At 41.6% G+C, this 21,127-nt stretch overlaps 1 protein-coding gene across 1 annotated transcript in view; it reads left to right on the top strand.

Moving 5' to 3' along the window:
* Positions 1-1,022: 1,022 nt before the first annotated feature.
* Positions 1,023-21,127, top strand: part of SLC7A7 (solute carrier family 7 (amino acid transporter light chain, y+L system), member 7) — a 31,056-nt gene continuing 10,951 nt past the window's right edge. The window contains exon 1 of the mRNA XM_006835457.1: positions 1,023-1,557. Coding sequence (XP_006835520.1) covers positions 1,059-1,557 — 499 coding nt within the window. The 5' untranslated portion in view covers positions 1,023-1,058. The remainder of the gene's footprint in view (positions 1,558-21,127) is intronic.

Below are 21,127 nucleotides of genomic sequence, written 5' to 3' on the forward strand. Positions count from 1 at the left end.
TCCTCTCCCAGACTGCTGCTTCTGCTGCCAAAGGAACCTACGTATATCCCAGGCCTGGGAGTGAGTGTACATCCCACCCTCTTCTCTCATCCTCATTCACCTTGCTCACTCTGCCTCTTTGCAATGTCCATTCACCTTCTCTCCTGACTGACTGCCTTCTGCTCCACTACCTGTCCACTTGCTTGATCATCCTCTCCTGTCTTCCCCTCAGCTGTCTCTTGCCTGAACTGGGCAATGGTTTCCTCTGGCATATGTTGCCCAGCTTCAACTATTTCCTTGCCTTGGTGTTAGAAGGCATCTCCCCAGTAGCAACTCCTGTGTGGGGTGCAGTCATCTGCTAGGTTCACACTTTTTTGAGTGATACAGTTATGCTGATATGGTTTGATGGCAGAAGGCCTGGAATATTAGGGTTGGGAAAGTTACTTGGGAAAAGGGAAAGAGAATTGCCTAGGTTCTTTTAGAGTAGAGTGAGGGGTAGGGCTTTGTGAGGGATGAAGACCCCAGCTGAGGGTGGTTAAGGAATATTCTCTGAACAGGAGGATGGTTGTTGGTTCCAGCAGGCGATGATCTCTGAAGCTTCTAGATTTGCCAGAGCTTAAGAGAAAACAGCAGTGTTGTGAGAACACTCCACAGATAAGCTACTTGCAAGGTTGGTTCCTAACATTGCATTACAGAACATATGACAAGTGAGATATAAGTTGGAGGGAGGATATACTTGTTTTGGGTGAGGCTGAAAACTCAGACTCAAACCACTACAGTTGAACTTGGAAGCTGCCAAACTGTCCTAATTTCCGTCTTGTCCTGTATCATACTGTCTCTCGGGGAAATGGGTGCCTCATTGAAACAAATCAAGTTGGGGTTGTTTTGATGATTGAACAAGAGAAAAATGTTATTGGGAGGGTGGAGGCAAGAGAGAGGTCTCTGAAATGGTGGGTTGGGGTGGATTGCCCTATGAGGAAGGGGTTCTATGTAATTGCCAACTATCCAATATATGTCATGATCTTACTTCCTTAGAGGGCGATGCCAGGGAGCTGGTGAAGGCTTTCCTCTTGTCCACCATGGTTGACACTGTTAAGTATGAAGTGGCCCCCCAGCATGATGGAGATGCCTCCCCTTTGGCTGATGGGGCTAGCCCAGGGTCCCAGCAGGTAAAGCTGAAGAAGGAGATCTCACTGCTCAATGGAGTGTGCCTGATTGTGGGGAACATGATTGGCTCGGGCATCTTTGTCTCTCCCAAAGGTGTGCTCATGCACAGCGCCTCTTTTGGCTTCTCCCTGGTCATCTGGGCTGTTGGGGGCCTTTTCTCCGTCTTTGGGGCCCTTTGTTATGCGGAACTGGGTACCACTATTAAGAAATCTGGGGCCAGCTATGCCTACATCCTCGAAGCCTTCGGGGGATTCCTTGCCTTCATCCGACTTTGGACCTCCCTTCTCATCATCGAGCCCACCAGCCAGGCCATCATTGCCATCACCTTTGCCAACTACATGGTGCAGCCCTTCTTCCCAAGCTGTTTGGCCCCTTATGCTGCCATCCGCCTGCTGGCTGCTGCATGCATCTGTAAGTGGGGCTGGGGTGGGGCCTGGTGGAGAGCCTAGACAGGAATGTGAGCCCATCAGGGAGGTAGAAGAAGATGGAAAGGAGCACTCCAATAGCATCTTTTAAAAATTATCACTATTGAATTAATGTCTGCTTTATGTGAAAATTCAAACAGTATCAAAGTGGAACTTTGTAGAAAGACCTGGTGAGCTACTTAGAAAAAAAATCATTGATAACTATGGAGCACAGCCCAACTCTGACACACACGGGCCTGCAATGAGTTGGAATCCATTTAATGCCACTATAGTATTTTTTTTGTTACCTAAAACAAGAGAAAACAGAAAAAACAAACCAGAAAGCACCTCGCCCTTCCCAATATCCCATGGTAAACACAATTAGCAGTTAGTGTGCCCCTACTGATTTTTATTTATATACCTTTAGTAGATGTAATTTTGTGCTGCCCATTCAAAAAATGGGATCATGCCATACATATAATTCAGCAATTCTTTTTTTTTTTTTTTTTTGCCTCAGCATTTATCAGTAACATTCTTTTCAATTTACAGATCAGCTTTTCTTTTGAATGCTTCATGTTGAAACCCAAAACCAAACCCATTGCCATTAAGTTGATTCGGACTCATAGCAACCCTAGAGAACAGAGTAGAACTGTTCTCTAGAGTTTCCAAGACTGTAAGTCTTTACCAGAGCAGCAGACAGCTTCATCTTTCTTCCATAGAGCAAGAGGCTGGTGCATTTGAACCACTGACCTTTCAGTTAGCAGCCCAGTGGGTTAACCTCTTGTGCCATCAGGGCTCCAAAGCTTCATGTTATTTCATGTTAATTAAGTTCAAGACTGTACCTTTGTTTAGGAACCCTGGGGACAGAGTGGTTAAAGCACTGGGCTGCTAACCAAAAGGTCAGCAGGCAGTTTAAACCCATCAGTGGCTCCTTGGGAGAAGGATGTGACAGTTTGCATCCATAAAGGTTTTAGTCTTGGAAATCCTATGGGGCAGTTCTATTCTACACTATCGGGTCTCTGAGAGTCAGAATCAACTCACCATCAATGGTTTTGGTTTCTGGTACTGACTTTTGTTTAACCAATCCTTTGTTAATGACCCTTTAAGTTCATTTCAGGTTTTCAATCACATATATAATGCTTCACTGAATATCCTTATTGTAGTTACAGGATGATTTCTGAAGACTAGAATTTTTTTTTTAAGACTAGATTTTTAAAATGGTCATTTCAATCCATCTTGACTTTTTCCCCATCTCAAATAATATTATTGAAATCCGTACATTTAGCAAACTTGAGAGGACAATTTACTATGGTCCCATCCCTCAAATGCCTCTGTCCTTGATGAATCCCCTCCCAGCCTGAGAGAAAGGCTAGGATGTTGGAGATCCCACATGTCCCTCCCCTCCCCCCATTTTAATTGTGAAGAAACCCAGAAATTCTATTTGTTTGAGGGGCAGCTGCCCCAGTAGCAGCAGCAGTGGGTGTAAGAATCTTGTATGGGGTGCAATTACTCACTGACTTCCCAATCAGTCTCCTGGCCTTTTCTCTTTCAATTGCTCCATCACTTCATTTGATTCCTTAGTTTCCTCTTCAGCATTGCTGTTTTTAATGATTTTCAGAGAACAGACTGTCCTCTTGTAATTTGTGTGTCCATGTGTATGGCTTGGACTCATCTCTGTGTATGAGGATGTTTGTCACACGTGGCAACAGTCAAAGAAGGGTGGAAAGCAATAGTTTGTATTACAAGAAGAGGGTTTTCCCCTGAGGTCTTAAATGTGATCTGTAATCTCTTTTGCATCATTTACAGATGATCTGGTAGGTTGGCTTACTGGAGAAACTAATTTTAGGATCTGTTGATCTGAGTCCCTACTGGGTATATGTTACTTAGCTTGTATAGAGTAAGAATTATTCTACTTAAGTAAAATTTCCAGACGTCTACAGCTCTTTAAAAAGCACTGGAATTCTATTAGTTTAATTCTCTTTGCTGTAAATTTCTTTAAAACCAATGATATATTTGCTTTAACTTTTTTTGATGACTCAGGATGACTATTGCACATTTCAGTTCTTGTATGACTGTGAGGTCTTTCCAGGCCACTGGGGTAGGAAAGAATGTTTGCTTCCTTATTCAGTGGCCTCAGGCTGCTGGCCTGACTTCATTTCTTCAGGTTTTATTCTTTCATGGTTTCTATCTATGTCATCCCTGACAGCTGTCGTTCTTGATTCTGGCATTGTGCCTACCTCCATCAGTCACCCTTCTAATTTGCGGCTTCTAATTTGGGAATAGAGATGTGCTCAAACCTTTGTACACCCACTTATACATACATACACGCACACCCTTGCAACGATACATGCCAAGTAGTCACAGTTATGAATTAATCTGAAGAAGTTTCCCTGTGAATAAAAGGCATGGATTTTTGTTCATGGGTTTATGACATAGATTTGAAACAACTTTGGTAGAGTGAGAAGTGAACCAAACTTGTTTGAGGCTGGGCTCAATAGCTGTATGACCTTAAGCAAGGTACAACAGTGATTTACTGTAAGGCTACTGTGAGAAAATCATAAATCATGACTCACGCATAAGGTATCAATGATTATGGTTAAAATTCTCTCTCTTGGCTGCCTAGAGGCCTTTTGCTGCTTCTTGGCTTTCTCTCGAGTAGTGATAGCTAGATAGATATATGAGATATTACTGCATAGGTAGTATCTGGACTTTGTTTCATCTTAAATTACGTAAGAGGGACAAGGAGATCTGGGAGAAAGTTCAGAAGGGCAACCAAGACTGAAAATTTAGGAAAATAGGGTTCATGGGTCTGCTCTTTGTGCCATTGTCTAGTGACATGTTCTGTTTAGCCTAAGTGAGGACTTAGATACTATGTGCTAGATATTTTAGAGTCCCTGTATGGTACAAACTGTTGACACATTGAGCTACTAACTGAAAGGTTGGTGGTTCCAGGCCACTCAGAGGCACCCCTGAAGAAAGGCCTGGTGATATACATTTGAAAAATAAGCCCTTGAAAATCCTATGAATCACAGTTTTACTCTGACACATGAATCAGAACTGACTTGACGGGTTTTTTTTTTGGAATGTCCTAGATATTAGAGAGTCCTGGTGTGGCTGTAGGGTAAGCGCTGGATAGCTAGCTACAAGTGGGCAGTTTAAACCTACCAGACACTCCTCAGAAACTCTATACAGGGTTGCTATGAATTGGAATTGACTCGATGACACTTAACAATAACAACAACCAAGATATTTAGTGTTGGGATGAGAAGAAAAGAATGCAGTATGGTCCATGTTATCCAAGAGCTCACAATAGAGGTACTATAAGAGCAGGTGGGACTGCTTTCTTCTTGTGGAGAGGAAGGCTTAGGAAGACTTAACAGAGGAAGTGATGTCTGAACTAAATCTTGAAAACATAGCTGTTTCCTGGGTCATTTCACATGGAGGGAACTGCATGTGCAAAGGTGTGGAGGTACAAGAAGGCACAGACAGTTTAGGGAATTCCAGGTATTGGTATGTATGGAATGTGGAGTGGGGGGATGGGGTGGGGAGGACAGGCAGAAGAAACTGGAAATAGCCCAGGGCTAGTACAGGAGGTGTTAGATGGTACATAAAGATGTTGGATGTTATCTTGAAGGTTAGGGGATGTTACTGATTTTAAGTGGGGAACTGAAATGATCAAATTAGCTTACAAGAACTCTAGTGGTCACATGGAAAGAGTGAGACATAAGGTCTGCAGACTTAAACCTGAGTCTGTGAGAAGAGTGGTGAAGACCTGAAATGTGGGAATGGCCTTTGAATGGGGGAATGGGAAATATGGGACTGGTCTTTGAATGGAGATGAGGGGTCCATGAAGAAATAGTTGAAATGTAGAATTTCTAGGACTTCTGGATATTGGGTGTGTGTAAGCTCTTAGTAGTGATTCTGAGCATTCAAGTGTGGGCAGATGGGGGTCATGGAACTGGCATCTGATATAGGTGACTGAGTGAAGAGGTAGAAGGATATATGGGACGTCTGTTGGGCCGCTCAGGTGGCGCTCCTGTGAGCAATGACCTAGAGTTTGATCATTTCCCCACCAGTTGAGTCACACTTACCTACAAGGCTGATGTGTAAATGATGATGCTGTTATTACTGTTGAGTGATGAGTGTATCTGTGTAGTTTCTAGTGACTTGAATGTGTATGCCCACTCTCAGGACACCCTCTTCCTGGGTAGGTTATCAAACCTACCTAGAGATCAGTAAGTTGCTTCAAGACCCTATTCCATCTGACTTGCCTCAGACTACACTTGCCCTCACTGTCTGCTTCAGCCAAGCCTGCCTTCTTGCTCTTCCCTCAATATAACCCTCATGGTTCCACCTCAGGAATTTTGTATTTGTTGATTCTTTTTTCCAGGAAGGCTGTCCCCTGATATGCCTGCAGAATTTATTCCCTTACTTCATTGACATCTTTGCATTAATATTACAGTTAATAGGTTAACTTTCAGGCCCCTATCCTATTTTGTTTTTCTTGACAGCATTCATTGCCACATGACACATTATTTTTTGTTGTTGTTATTGTTAGGTTCAGATTCATAGCAACCCTGTGTTCCATAGAATGAAACACTTGTCATTCTTATGTTTGAGTCCATTGTTGCAACCATTGTGCCAAATCATCTCATTGAGGGTCTTCCTCTTTTTCACTGACCTTCTACTTTTTCTGCACCAACATCATAAAACAAATGCATTGATTCTTCTCTGTCTTCCTATTCATTGTCCAGCTTTCACAAGCATTTGAAGAGATTGCAAATACCATGCCTTGGTTCAGGTGCACCTTATACCACAAAGTAACATGTTCGCTTTTGACCAGTTTAAAGTGAACTTTTGCAATAGATTTGTCCAATGCAATGTGTCATTTGATTTCTTGACTGCTGCTTCCATAAGCATTAATTGTGGATGCAAGAAGAACAAAATCCTTGACAACTTCAATCTTTTCTCTGTTTATCATAATGTTGTTTAGTGGTCCAGTGGTGAGGATTTTTGTTTTCTTTACATTGAGGTGTAATCCATACAGAAGGCTGTAGACTATGATCTTCATCAGTAAGTGATTCAAGTCCTCTTCCCTTTCATTAAGTAAGATTGTATCATCTGCATACCTCTAGTTATTAATGAGCCTCCTCCAAGCCTGATGCTGTGTTTTTTCTCCTTTATATTTCAGCTTCACAGATAATTCACTCAGTTTATAGATTGAATAAATTTGGTACAAGGATACAACCATGATGTGTACTTTTTTTGGTTTTAAACCACTCAGTATTTGTTTGAACAATTACCTCAGTCTATGTATATGCTCTACATGAGCACATTTAAGTGTTCTGGATTTCCTATTGTTTGCAGTGTTAGTCACAGTGTGTTATGATCCACATAATCAAATGCTTTTGCATAGTCAATAAAACACAAGTAAACATCTTTCTGGTATTCTCTGCTTTTAGCCAATATCTATCTGATGTTTAAGGAGCTCCGGTAGCATGGTGGTTATGAATTGGGCTGCTAATCTCACGGTCAGCAGTTTGAAACTACCAGTGGTTCCATGGGAGAAAGATGAGATTTTCTGCTCCTGTAAAGATTTACAGCCTCAGAAACCTTGTACAGGGTTGCTATGAGTCAGAACCGACTCCATGGCACATAACAACAACAACAACAACAACATCTGATGTTAGCAGTGATATTTCTTGTTTCCAGTCCTTTTCTGAATCTGGCTTGAATTCCTGGTAGCTCCCTGTGGATGTACTGTGGCAATTGATTCTTTTTCCCTTTAGAATGTAAATATGGAAGTAAGGATTTAGTTATACTCTCCACTGAATCTCCAACACCTAGAACAATGCCTGACATCTGTTAGATGTTTGATAAAAATCTTTGGAATGAAGAAGGTGATAAGGACATTCTAGCATAGGAAAAGGCACAAAGGTGCAAAAAAGAATAGGGTATGGATGGAAGCATCAGTCAAGAAATCAAACAACATACTGTATTAGGCAAATCTGCTGCACAAGACCTCTTTAAAGTGTTGAAGAGCAAAGATGTCATTTTGAGGACTAAGATGTGCCTAGCCTAAGCCATGGTATTTTCAATAGCCTCATATGCATATGAAAATTAGACAATGAATAAGGAAGACCATAGAAGAATTGATGCATTTGAATATAGTGTTGGAGAAGGATATTGAAAGTACCATGGAATGCCAGAACAAGTCAATCTTTACTGGAAGAAGTAGAGCCAGAATGCTCCTTAGAAGCCAGAATGGTGAGACTTCGCCTCTCATTCTTTGGACATATTATCAGGAGGGACCAGTTCCTGGAAAAAGAGATCATGCTTGGTAAAGTGGAGGGCTGGAGAAGAAGAGGAAGACCCCCAGTCAGATGTGTTGGCACTGTGGCAGCAACAATGGGCTCAAGCATTATGAGGATGGCACAGGACTAGGTAGTGTTTCATTCTGTTGTGCATAGACTTGCTATGAATCAACCAACTTGAAGGCACCTAACAACAACAACTATGAATGGAACATTATGTTATATGAGGGGGCAAAGAGAAACAAGGACTTAGAGCATGAGGCATACCTTCCAAGAGGGTTTAGATTTTATCCTAAAGCATATGAGGAATCTTTGAAGAATTTTGAGCATAGGAGCTTGGGTGGGACATAGAGGGCAAAGTTGGAGGCAGAGACACCAATTAGGAAGCTCTCAAAGCAAGAAATGACAAAAGCCTAAACTAGGGCTGTAGCTGTAGGGGTGGAGAGAAAAGGGTAGATCTGAGAGCATTTTAGAAGATATAATCAGTACAACCAATAAGACTTAATGGAAGATTGAAATACAGGGTGTGAGAAAAGGAAAAGTTGAGGAAGACTTCTACCAGTCTGTACGTTCTGTGGCAGCCAGGGCTGTGCCTCTCTCAGGATCCACTATGTCTGCAGCAAAAAGAGGGACTTGATAAATGTTTTTTTTTAATAGATAGAGGATTTTTTTTTCTGGCTTTCCCAACTGATAGGTAGTGGTATTACTTATAGAATAAAGGCATTCAGGGGAAGATGTAGGTTTATGAGGAAGGAGAGGGACAGGGCCATGTTGACATTGACATTTATTTGTAGGACATGGTAGATTGTCTTTTTGGAGCTCAGGAAAGAGATGGGCTGGAGACTGAGCATTTGACAAATGTTCATGAACAGTTGTCATATTCCTGGCCTAGTTATCACCTTATGGGAACTGTCAATGTATGTATGCATGCCCTGGGAGGGCAGGATGGACAACCTAACATGAAATCATGGATTTTGATTACTGTTGTGATTTGTAAAGTACAGGGAGCTATGGTAATTCATTGGAGGATACCCAGTGAGTTTAAGGTGGTAGTGGTGGTGGTTATATGCTGTAGAGTCAGCTCTGACTCATAGTGGCCCTATATAGGGTTTCTGAGGCTGTAAATCTTTCCCGGGAGCAGAAAGCCTCATCTTTCTCCCATGGAGCACCTGGTAGATTGGAACAGTTGACCATGCGGTTAGCAGCCCAACTTGTAACCCATGATGCTACCAGGGTTCCTTGAGTTTAGGCAGTTTGAGGAGTCCTGGTGTGGCAATGTAGGGTAAGCACTGGACTACAAGGTTGCTTTGAACTGCAGGGTTGGCACTTCAAACTCACTAGTCGCTCCTTAGAAACCCTATACAGGGGGTCTCTATGAGTTGGCACCAACTTGACAGCACTTAACAATAAGGCAGGAAATGTTAAGAGTTAGGTCTGTAGAGGTAAATGGTGTTGGGGAAGGCAGATTGTTCAGGATTCTATAAAGTGCCTTAGTTATTATTGCTGCATAAGAAACCATCCAAAACATAATGGTGTAAACCAACAATAGTAATTTTTATTATCTTCCAGAGTTTCTGTGACACTGAAATTTGGGGAAAGTTTAGTGGGGTCATTTTGGCTTAGGTTCTCTTATATAGTTGAGGTCAAATGGCAATGAGATCTAGAATAGTGGGATGCTGAAGAATCTGGGGACTAGCTGGGCATCTCTACATATAGTGCCAGGGCCTTTCCATGGCACTATAATTCTATAGAAGGAGCTCTGGCTGCGTAGTGGTTACGAATCGAGCTGCGAACCTTAAGGTCAGTGGTTCGAAACTACCTGCTGCTCCGCGGGAGAAAGATGAGGATTTCTACTCCCGTAAAGATTTATACCCTCGGAAACCCTGTACAGGGTCGCTATGGGTCGGAACCAACTTGATGGCACATAACAACAACAACAACAACATAATTCCATAGGGACTTTTTGGGCTTCCTCATAGCATCACTATCTCAGGCAGTCAGACTGCTTATATTGTAGCTAAAGATGTCAAGCATGAGTATTCCAGCAAACACACTGGAAGTTGGAAGATGCATCGTCTTTCACAGCCTAGCTTCTGAAATCACATGGAGCCACTCCAGCCATGCTCTATGGGTTGATATATTCATAGACAACAACCCAGTTTCATAGGGAGAGGCACAGACCTCTTGATGAAAAAAGTGTCAAATTCACATTTTAAGAAAAATATGTGGAATGGAAGATATTGTTGAGGTATCTTTGGAAAATAAAATCTGCCCCATGAACCATGTATGCTAAGGAGTTTGGTTGGTTTTCTCCTAAGACAATGGAAGTCAATTAAAGATTTTAAAACAATAGAGTGGCAGGATCCAGACTGGTAATTTTATGAAGATTACTCTGGCTGTGCAGGACTGAAAACAGGGAGACCAATTAGGAGGCTGTTGCCATAAAGATGATGGTGGCTTTGAATAGAGTCATACTTGGGGATGTGGAGATTAATCAGTGTCCAAGTCTTAACCTTCTTAATTGTGGGTAGCTGTTGTTGATCATGACAAGATGCCCAGGTGTCTGCCTTGGGCAACTGGATGGATGGAGATGCTAGTTGCTCACATGGAGAATACTAAAGAAGCAGCGCTAGGTCTGAAGGAAATTGATGGGATCAGTTTTGGATATGTTGAGCTTGATATGCCTGGTAATGTACAGTTGGATATACATATGTATCTGGAATTGTGAGAGAGATTGGGTGGTAATTAAACCATGGAATAGGTGAGATGACTTTAAAATGACTTGTAGAAAGAGGAGAAAAGATTAATACAGCTTTCTTAGGAGTACCAACATTTGAAGATGTGCATTCTGCAAAAAGATAGAGAAGCATCTAGAGAGAAAGAGGAAACCGGAGAGATTGTAATTGGAAGAGAACAATTTGAGGAATGAGTAGCTAACAGTATCTAATCTGCTAAGAGGTCAAGCTAGGTAACTGACTGGGGTTGATTGGATTTATCAACATGGAATTCACTGATGAATTTGGAAAGAAAAAATTTCAGGGCAATGAGGGTGGAGTTAGATTTCAGAAATATTCTTTTGTTTACTATGTGTTTAGTTGTGGGCTAGGCCGTGGGAATATGCAAATTATTTTGATCTAATCTCTGCCTTTAAGTAGCTGGGGGTCTGTGAGAGAGACAGATATGTAAACCATTCTAGTTGTTAGTATGGGGGCTAGGTTAGTCTGGGGATCTGAGAGCAGGGCAGCAAACCTAGCAGTGGTCTGGTTTATACCCAGGAGAAATTGCAAGTAAGGTAACATCATTGAATAAAGGATTATTTGGTATCAGCAACTAGAAAATTCAAGGGCAATTTTGGTGAAGTTGTTTCACTAGAGTGGTGGGATGAATTTAGAGGAAGGAAGGGAATGTAGATATGATTTCTAAAAGATTTACTCTGAAGAGAAGGAGAATGGTTATTAGAGGAAGGGATCAAGGTTGAGGAAGGCTTTTATGAGAAAGGTTTAAACCTGCCTTAGGTTGGTTTGGGGTATATTTCTGGAAAAATTGGATGATATATCCCTACCCCACAACAAAGGCACTTCCCTCTGTGGTTGGAATGCTTGGGTCCCTGAGTCAGCATTTCTCTTCCTTGAAGAGTGCAGGGTGTATAATGGTTAAGAGCATAAAATCAAGCAGGCCTGAATGCAGTTAATTTCCTCAGCTATAGAATGGAGTCCTTACCATATGGAGCGAGGTCTATATTTCTACCAAAGCTTTCCTGTTCAAACAATGACAAATTGAAGATAGGAAACACAGTTTCTGCTTTGATAGGCATATACATTGTACATTTTTGTCAAAATGTACAAAAATTAGCATGGCACACTTTGGAAAATATTTAAGGGAAGGTTTTTTTTTTTTTTTTTTTTAAAGAACAATACGTTATTTGCATAAAAATACGGGTCTTACTTTAGAATTGTTGGTGAACAGCCTAGGCTATGAGACTTTGAAACCATTTACCAATGAATGGTTAGGCAAATTTTTCTGTAGGCAGCTGACTTCACTCATTGCTGATTATCCAAGTAAGCACATGTTACCTTCTCTACCAGGAGCTGTGGTAGCAAGTCGGGCTGCTAACTTCAAGGTCAGCAGTTTGAAACTACCAGCTGTCCCATGGGAGAAAGTTGAGGCTTTCTGCTCTTACAAAGATTTGCAACTTTGGAAACTATGCAGTATTGCTATGAGTCGGAACTGACTCCATGGCACACCACCACCACCTTCTCTACCAGGATTACTGTCTCCCTTTACCAGTCCTGTCCCATTTCTAGCTCAGTTCCGTGCTGCTTCCCTTCTCCCCCATACTGCATGAGTTGCCTCTCTTAATGACTTTTATAGTATCTAATTCTTGTAATTCCACGAAGGTTAGGGACTGTACCTTAAAAAGAAAATTAAAAAAAAAAATTGTTTTCAGTGAATGTTCACATAGTTTAAATTTCCCTTCAACAATGTCTACATAAATTATTCAGTGCCATTGGTTACATTCTTCACAGTGGTGACAATTCTCATTATTTCTGTTCTGGTTGTTTCATTTCTTGATTCTAGTTTCCTTGCCCTCTTATGTCCTCATCTTTAAAGTAATTCTTCATTGTTTGGTCTCATATTGGTGAATTTTAAGGGAGCACAGTACTTACTGGTGATATTCATGATTTTGTATGCCATTATTTAGCTACAAGGTGACCTCTGAGATTAGTTTCTGTCCAAGGTCTGAAGAGTATGTCATGGCAACAATCTTCAGGAGTCTGTCAGTCTCAACCAGGTAGGGACTGGATCTTCAGTGCAGAGCATGGCACACAGTGGGAGTCAAGCCTGGTACATAGTGGGTATCCAATACATACTTTTTAGGTAAATGAGTGGATTCTGAGTTCTGGTGGACACTTGCTGGCCTATCTAGAGTACTAGACAAAGGTTGCTTTTCCCAACTAGAGAGGTGTGCAGATGCCCCTGCCTGAAGCTGATGATTCTGGTTTCTCAGAATTCTTCTGGGATTGTTCTGTTCTCTGTAGTCAAAAGCTCTACTGCCACAGGGGGGATAATCCCAGTCCTACCCCCATACCTTTGTATTCAGATAGGGAGGTGCAAGCTGTGGTTTAATGTATGCGGGCTTTGGAGCTGGCTTCTTCTTCTTCTTCTTCTTTTTTTTTTTTTTTTTTTAATGTTTTATTGTGAATTATGTGATAGTTTACATGGGAGAGCATTGGTTTTACATTCATTGTATCGTATATCGTCTCATTGCCATGGTTACAATCCCCTCCATGCAATCCTTCCCCTGTGCCCCCCAGGTCTTCAGCACACACTCACTCTCCCTCTCTGGATCTAAACTCTCCAGTTTTGGAGCTGGCTGCTTCTTGGAAACCCCCACAGGATCGCTGTGAGTCAGAATTGACTTGATAGCACTTAGCAGCCAACAACAGCTGGATCAGTGATCTGTTTACTCAGATAATAAAGATAATGAAATCTAATCTATGCCAGATTAAAGTCTCTGGGTGACTTATGTGCTATGGAGGCAGTTCTGACTCATAGTGACACTGTAAAAGGTTTCCAAGGCTGTAAATCTTTATGGGAGCAGAAAGCCTCATCTTTCACCACTAATTAAAAGGTTATGGAAGAAAAGGCTGCTTCTGATTACAGCCAAGAAAACCCTATGGAGTAGTTTTACTCTGTATGTAATACACAGGGTTGCCGTGAATCTGAACTTGATGGTAACACATTTGGTTTTGGTTTTAACCACCAGATTAAATTCCAAGATGTATATGAGTAACCTGGCACATGACTGTCAAGTCAAAAACGGTATCCACTATTGCAAATTGTATTAACAAATCACATGCATCTTATTAATTCTAAAAACTTTGTACAATCTATCTTTGATTTATCAGCAACCTTAAGATTGGCTGAGACCTTTCTTCCTGTTTTGCAGAAGTGATGGAACGTTTCCCTTTGGCAGAGTCAGGGATAGGTATCTAGAAGTCTGGCTCCATCAGCTTTCCTTTTCTCAGAGCCCAGTGTTTTGGCCCACTGTAAGAATGTTTGGATGTCTCTATTCCTGACTTGCCTTGCCTAGACTTGTCTACATTGTGATCTCATGTTTTTGGTCTTTATTTTTCTCCTGGCTTTTCATTTATGGGACATTTTACCTCTGCTCTTTAATCTACCCACTGTCCCAGCCAGCCAGTGACACTTACTCAGGGTCCCTCGTGAACAGAGTGCTGCTCTGTAGGGATCCTGCAGATGCTTTGTGCCCTGACATTTGCCCCTAATGACTTGCATGCTGTAGGTACTTCATTAAATGTTGACTGAATAAATGAACAGAAGGTATGGTTTCAGATAACTTGGCGTACCGGGTCATTGCATGCTTTTGAATCTCAGGATAGTGGTAGGGGGCTGAGGACTGCTATGGGAACTGGGGAGAGGGGAGGGCAGGTAGTTCATCCTGAATCTGGGAAGGACTTCAGATCGCCAGCTGAGAGCTTTGGCCATGTTTCCTTATGCAGTTTCTCCTGGTACCAGAATGACTGACCTCATGTACTTTTGGCTAATGAGGTGGAACAGCCAGATGCTGGGCCCCCAGCTGATATTTGCACTTTGAACTTTCTATTTGGAATCTAGTTATTGCTTCTGAAGGGGTTTTCCCAAGAGCCTTCCCAAGAAGTGAGGAAGCTTACACTTCATGCTTCATAGAAACTTCAAAAGCAGGCTGGAGTCTAAGCCCCTTGGGCTCTTTCTTGGGTAGGGTTGTAAAAATAGTAGTGTGATGGGGAAAATCACTATCAGCATCAATCCAAGGCTGCTTCCTATGAGGCAGAGACCAGATATACCTCCTTTCTCCAACCTTTTTATAAATTCTGACACTAACTGTCCCTAGCACTCTCTACTTCTTTGCTGAGCTTGCTGTTTTATTTCAGTGGTCACACAGAGCTCATAGACAGTATCCATGATCATATGCTTTATTAGGGAAGTGCTGGTGGTGTGCTGCCAGTCAGTTCCAACTCATAGTGACCCTGTATAGGGTTTTGTAAATCTTTACAGGAGCAGAAAGCCTCATCTTTCTCTTGCAGTGTCGTTGGTGGATTCAAATTGCTGTCCTTGCAGTTAACAGCACAACAAATAACCCACTATGTTACCAAGGCTCCTTTAATTAGGGAAGTTGTTGTTGTTATTGTTAAGTGCCTTCAAGTCAGTTCCAACCCGTAGTAACCCTGTATAGGGTTTCTGAGGAGCAGCTGGTGAGTTTGAACTGCCAACTTTGTGGTTCAAACTGACCTTGCAGTCCAGTGCTTTATCCCACAGTATCACACCAGGACTCCATTAGGGAAGTTGTTGTTGTTGTTAAGTGCTGTTGAGTTGGATCTGACCCATAGCAAAGCTGTATGGGGTTTCCAAGGAGTGACTAATGAGCTTGAACCACCAACCTTGCAGTTCAAACTGACTTTGCAGTCCAGTGTAGTAACCCACAGTGCCTCGTGCCATGGAATTGGCCCAACTCATAGCAACCCTGTACAGGGTTCCCTAGGCTGTAAATCTTTACGGGAGCAGAAACCTTCATCTTTCTCCCATGGAACAGCTGGCAGTTTTGAACTGCCAACCTTGAGGTTAACAGCCCGATTTGTAACCACTACGCTACCAGAGCTCCTTTCACTAGGGAAGTGGTGGTGGTGATTATGTGCCGTGGAGTCGGTTCCGACTCATAGCAACTTTGTACAGGGTTTTCGAGGCTGTAAATCTTTACAGGAGCAGAAAAACTCATCTTTCTACTGTGGAACAGCTGGTAGTTTTGAAGTGCTGACCTTGAGGTTTGCAGCCTGATTCGTAACCACTATGCTACCTTAGGAGTTCCTTAGGAAAGTAGTAGGTTATAATTCATGATCAGGAAAGACAAAGGATACAGCCTCTTCAGTCATGCCCTCCTTGGCCCTCAGGTCTCGTGGGTCAGCCTAGCCTTTGCCCTGTCTGGACAAGTGTTACAAAGCTCTTTAGCGCTACCCATAATGCCCAGAGGCACCCTATTCCACTAAAAGCCTCCTGCCTGCAGACACTCAGCTTTCTTGTTTTATGGGCCAGGAAGCGTGCGCCATCATTTTGCATTGGTTTCCTTGTTCTGTTGCCTTTGCTACTGCTGTTTCTCTGCTGCTGTTTCTTACCATCTCTCAGGGTGTCCTGTATTAGAGCGCTCTGTCTTTTGGGTCTAGAAGGCTACCAGTGCAGGGACCCTGAACCCAAAGCGTTCCCTCTCCTCTTGGATCTTCTTTTTGGTGGTAATCAGTTCTCCCCTGCTCACCTCAGTTTTGCCATCCTGCAGCCCAGCAAGATGGCAAAACTGACCAATTTCCTCATTAGGGTTCCATACACTTTATTTGCATAGTCCCACCCTTACAAGTGTGCCATGCACCTTATTTGCATTGTTAGCAAGCTGTTTAATCCCCTTGGTGGGCCACAAGCACCTCATTTGCATAGCCCACCAATTCATTTGGTGGGAGTTACAAGATGATGGTGAGAGAGACCATATAAAATTTACTCCTTGCTCTGCAGGAGTCATGGTGAATTTTGGAACAAACTCTTCACCAGCAGTAAAGATTGTAAAGCTGTGTGCTTGTTTGATCCTTTGAGGTTCACCTTTGATCTCTAACTTCCTTTTTTCCTCTTTTTTCTCTGCTTCAGAAGAGGCTGAGGGGATAGTCTAGAGGAGGCCAAGGAAGGAGCTAGAGGTAGTAGGTATCAACTCTGGCTACACATTAGAATAACCTATGGGGTTTTAAAAAAACCCCCAAAACAAACCCCAAACTTTTGCTCCTGCCTCCTCCCTCTCTCTCCCCAACTAAATAACTCAGAACCACTGCATAACAGAATGAAAACTAAGGAAGCAGTAAAGTGCTGCTGAAGGAATAGGGTACTTGTGTTGCAGGAGGTCTTCATAATCACTTGGGAGCTTAAACCCCAGAGTTTCTAACTTCATTGGCCTAGGGTGGGGCCTTAACATTGGGATTTTTTAAAGCTTTTCAAGAGATGCCATTGTACAGCCAAGATAAAGAAGCCCAGAGTTAAGAAAAGGGTTTGAACTTGTTCTGCTCAAGGTTGTTCTGTATGTGATAATTTTGCTTAGGTAGTATGCTCAGAGCAGGCACATGCCCCTGGAAAGCTCCATATCAGACTTCCTGAGTCAGAACTTCTGGGATAGAGCTCTGAAGCTGAAGGTTAATAAATTCCTTAGGTGATTCTGATAGTCACTTGAGGCCTAAGTTTCTGAGAACTTGCCTGGATTTAGCTGAGAAAACTGATAGGAATCAGATTAACAAAAGCTGGCTGATTTTTGAGATGAAGTTGTTTAATCTTAGGTCCTGTTCACACAAACTGAAGAAACCCTGGTTGCGCAGTGAAATAAGCATTGGATTACTAACTGGAAAGTTGGCAGTTTGGACCCACCAGCTGTTCTGAGGGAGAAAGATGAGGTAGTTTGCTCTCATAAAGATTTACAGAAAACTCTGGAACAATTCTACTTTGTCCTATTAGGTCGCTATGAGTCAGAATTGATTTGAGGGCAGTGGACTTGAGTACAAACTGTCTGTTTGTTCCTTTAGTGGGGTGCAGAGTTAATACTTTAGTCCCTGTGAAGGAGAGTAGGAAGGATGTGATCCAGTGATGCAGAGTTTGTGCTTAGTATGTCTTCTTGCCAGAAACTCAGTTATGATACCTGAGCTAAGGGAAATGATTCTCTAGCCTGAAAAGGTAAAAAAAAAAAAAAAAAATTGAGAAAAATATTAGCACTTAGACAAGATGGAATAAGTAATCCAAGAGGCTGGACTATATGAAGAAGAACACGACATCAGGATTGAGGGACGACTCATAACCTGCAATATGCAGATGACGTAACCTTGCTTCCTGAAAGTGAAAAGGATTTGAAGCACTTGATGAAGATGAAAGACCATATAGCTTTCAATATGGATTACCACTCAACATAAAGAAAACAAAAATCCTCATAACTAGACCAACAAACAACATCATGACAAATAGATAAGACTGAAGCTGTCAAGGATTTAACTTTATTCAGATCCACAATCAATGCCCATGGAAACAGCAGTTAATAAATTAACTGACACATTGTATTGGGCAAATCTGCTGCACAAGACCTCTTTAAAGTGTTAGAAAGCAAAAATATAACTTTGGAGACCAATGTGTACTTGACCCAAGCCATAGTACTTTCCATTGCTAACTCATATGCATGTGAAAGCTGGACAGTAAGGAAGACTGAAGAATCGATGCATTCAAATTATGGTGTTGGTGAAAAATAGTGAATATATTGCCAAGAATATGGACTGCCAGAAGAACAAATGAATGTCTTGCAAGAAGTGCAACCAGAATGCTCCTTAGAAGCATTCACATTCTTTGGACATATTGTGAGAAGGAACCAGTCCCTGGAGAAAAGATGTCACGCTTCATAAAGTAGAAGGTCAGTGTAAAAAAGGACGATCGTCAACAAGATGGATCGACAAAGTGGCTGTAACAATGGGCTCAGACATAACGGCGACTGTGAGGATGGCACAGGACCAGGCAGTGCTTTGTTCTGTTGTACATGGGGTCGCTATGAGTTGGAAGTGACCTGATGGCACCTCACAGTAACAGATAGGATGCAGGAAGCAATACATCATGGAAGCCACAAAGAAAAAGTGATTTTAAGGTGTAGAGTATTCTATATGTATATTGTTGTTGTTAAGTGCTGTTGAGTCGATTCCAATCCATAGCGACCCTGTATAGGGTTTCCAAGGAGTGACTGGTGAGCTTGAACTGTAGACCTTGAAATTCAAATGACATTATAGTCTGGCGCATTAACCCACAGTGCCACACCAGGCAAAACTAACAAATAAAAATGGTGATACAACAGAGAAAAGGACGAAGAAACTTGACACTTCTAGATTTAGATAAACTTTTATTTAAGCAACATGATATTTTTCTAGAGAATATGAATCTAGACCTTCTGAGGAAGCTGTGGTGGAGTGTTCTGGAGACATCAGGGTATTAGCAGGTTTGAGCATACCAGTTAAAAGGCTTGGCTGATTCCTTTGAAAAGTGTGACCCTAACTGTACATAGACTCAGCCTAATGCACATACATGGTTTTTCTTAGCAACATGTGATGAAGAGCTTGCTCACCTTAATTAATCCATGAACCACTACACTTTTGCTGATTGCTGTGAGATGAATGACATCAGTCAGAAGATAGCTGAGATATGTCCCTCGTGACTTTAAAGTTCAAGGTAGCAAACTGAGTGACAGGTGTAACTTCCATCTCTCTGTAAATGGAAGGCTGTATATGTGTGTGTGTGTGTGTGTGTGTGTGTGTGTGTGTGTGTGAAACCAGAATAGAGCACCTGACTGTAAATGTTAAGATACCAGAAAGCTACTCTGGTAAGGGGAATGAAGCAGATTGCACAGAGACAGAGAAGGATGGGTTTAATAGACCTTTAAAATGAAACTGGAGAGGAAAGGGAAAACATGCACAGATAAAAGTATATTTCTGGACATTTTAAGGGCTATTGGATATTACATAGAAAGAAGAATAAAGGTAGAAAAAGGTGTTCAGTAATGCATTCGGAGAAAATAGGATAAAAGATTGGGAATGATGTTTCTGTACTCATATCTACAAACATTAAAAATAAGGTTAATAAACCACATTTAACACTTTAATAAAAGGAGGAAACAATTTCATAACTATCAGTACATTTCACTGGCATATAGCAGTGAAAAGGTATACTTTGTTCAAAAGACAGATTTGCTAAAAAGATTCTGGGGATTGATGCTGCATACCAAGAGATATAGACTTGTTTTATAGCCTGCTGCTCTAATAAGGGATTGAACCCTGGTGTGGTACTAGGAAAAGAACTGGACTGCCACAAGGTTGGCCTTTGAAACCCCTCAGCCATTTTTGGAAACCCTATACAGGGTCACTGTGAGTAGAAACTGACTCAGTGGTATACAACAACAGCAAAAACAGAATAAGGGATACCTCGTGGTCAAGGTCACATTTTGATTGCGTAGGAAAATTCAGTATACCAAAGTACAGAGATCTTCAAAAGATTCTTTTTCTTCTTTGTTTCCCAACAAATGTAATGACTGGTTTCACCCAAGAACTGACCTCAGGGGAAACAAGGAATCCTTGGGGGGAAGTGACAATTCCTGCTAGGGTTTTTGCCTTTCAGAAAGAGAAATGCTAGGTTTCTTCACTGTAAATTTTTGGCAAATTGCTCAAATATTTGGGGAAAATGAAATTGTAATCTCATGGCTAGGGCTTTAATAAAAAAGAACCAAGAGGTTCTCAAAAATGAAATTTTGAGAAGATAGTTGAAAATTACCTTGTTTAGTTAGAAAAAAAAGACTCACCTGAAGAAACCCATGTGCCTGAACAAATTGCTTTTTGGTGAGTTTTTGAAACAAGCACGAGATGGTGGAAGTGATAGAATCAAGATTAGATACAGGCATGGCTCAGAATTTCAAGAAGAGTGTCCTGAAGGTCAATGCCCGTCTTGAACTAGGATGTAAAGAAATGACTAAGGACGATAAATACCTCTGAGAGGAATGCTCAGAGTAAGAACAGCAAGGTCAGGGCTCTGTGCTCTGGAGGCAGTTAGTTCTGTGATAATAAATGGAAAGAAAGGAGGAGGACACAAGGTCTGTTTCCCACTCAAGTTCTCTAACAGAAGAATTGCTAACCATAAAAGTGTTTAATAAGCATGGTTAGGTCAACAAAGAAGCAAGGTCTACAGAGTTGAGGGGCTAGTAAAAAAGCATTTTCATTGCTTTAAGTGTTAGGTACCCAGGTGCAGACAAATGGAAAGAATTTATAATTAGTTGAGATTACAGAACCACTGGCAGGAATGTTGAAATCTTAGAGAACGGGAACGATATGAAAACATCTTGTTGAGTGATATATTCATTTCCTATGCTGTTGTAGCAAATTAAAAACTTAATGGCTTAAAGCAACACAAATTAGTCTAGAGGAGAAGTCTAGGACCACTCACTGGGTAGAAGTTGTGAGGAAGGTTTTTGGTTTAATGCAAGGAAGATCTACAGATCTTTTAAAAATGAAATGAGTTATGTAAGAAAGTATGGAGATTTTTATTATTATTATTTTTATTCCCTCTCTGTTGGTATTTAGAGTAACTACCACTCTGGGTATAGGTCAGGTTCATCACGAAGATGTATCTTCTGTCACTGTGCTTGTCCTTTCTAGTGGGAATGTCTCA

Source organism: Chrysochloris asiatica, unplaced genomic scaffold (assembly GCF_000296735.1).
Source record: "Chrysochloris asiatica unplaced genomic scaffold, ChrAsi1.0 scaffold00017, whole genome shotgun sequence".
In the NCBI taxonomy this organism is placed as follows: domain Eukaryota; kingdom Metazoa; phylum Chordata; class Mammalia; order Afrosoricida; family Chrysochloridae; genus Chrysochloris; species Chrysochloris asiatica.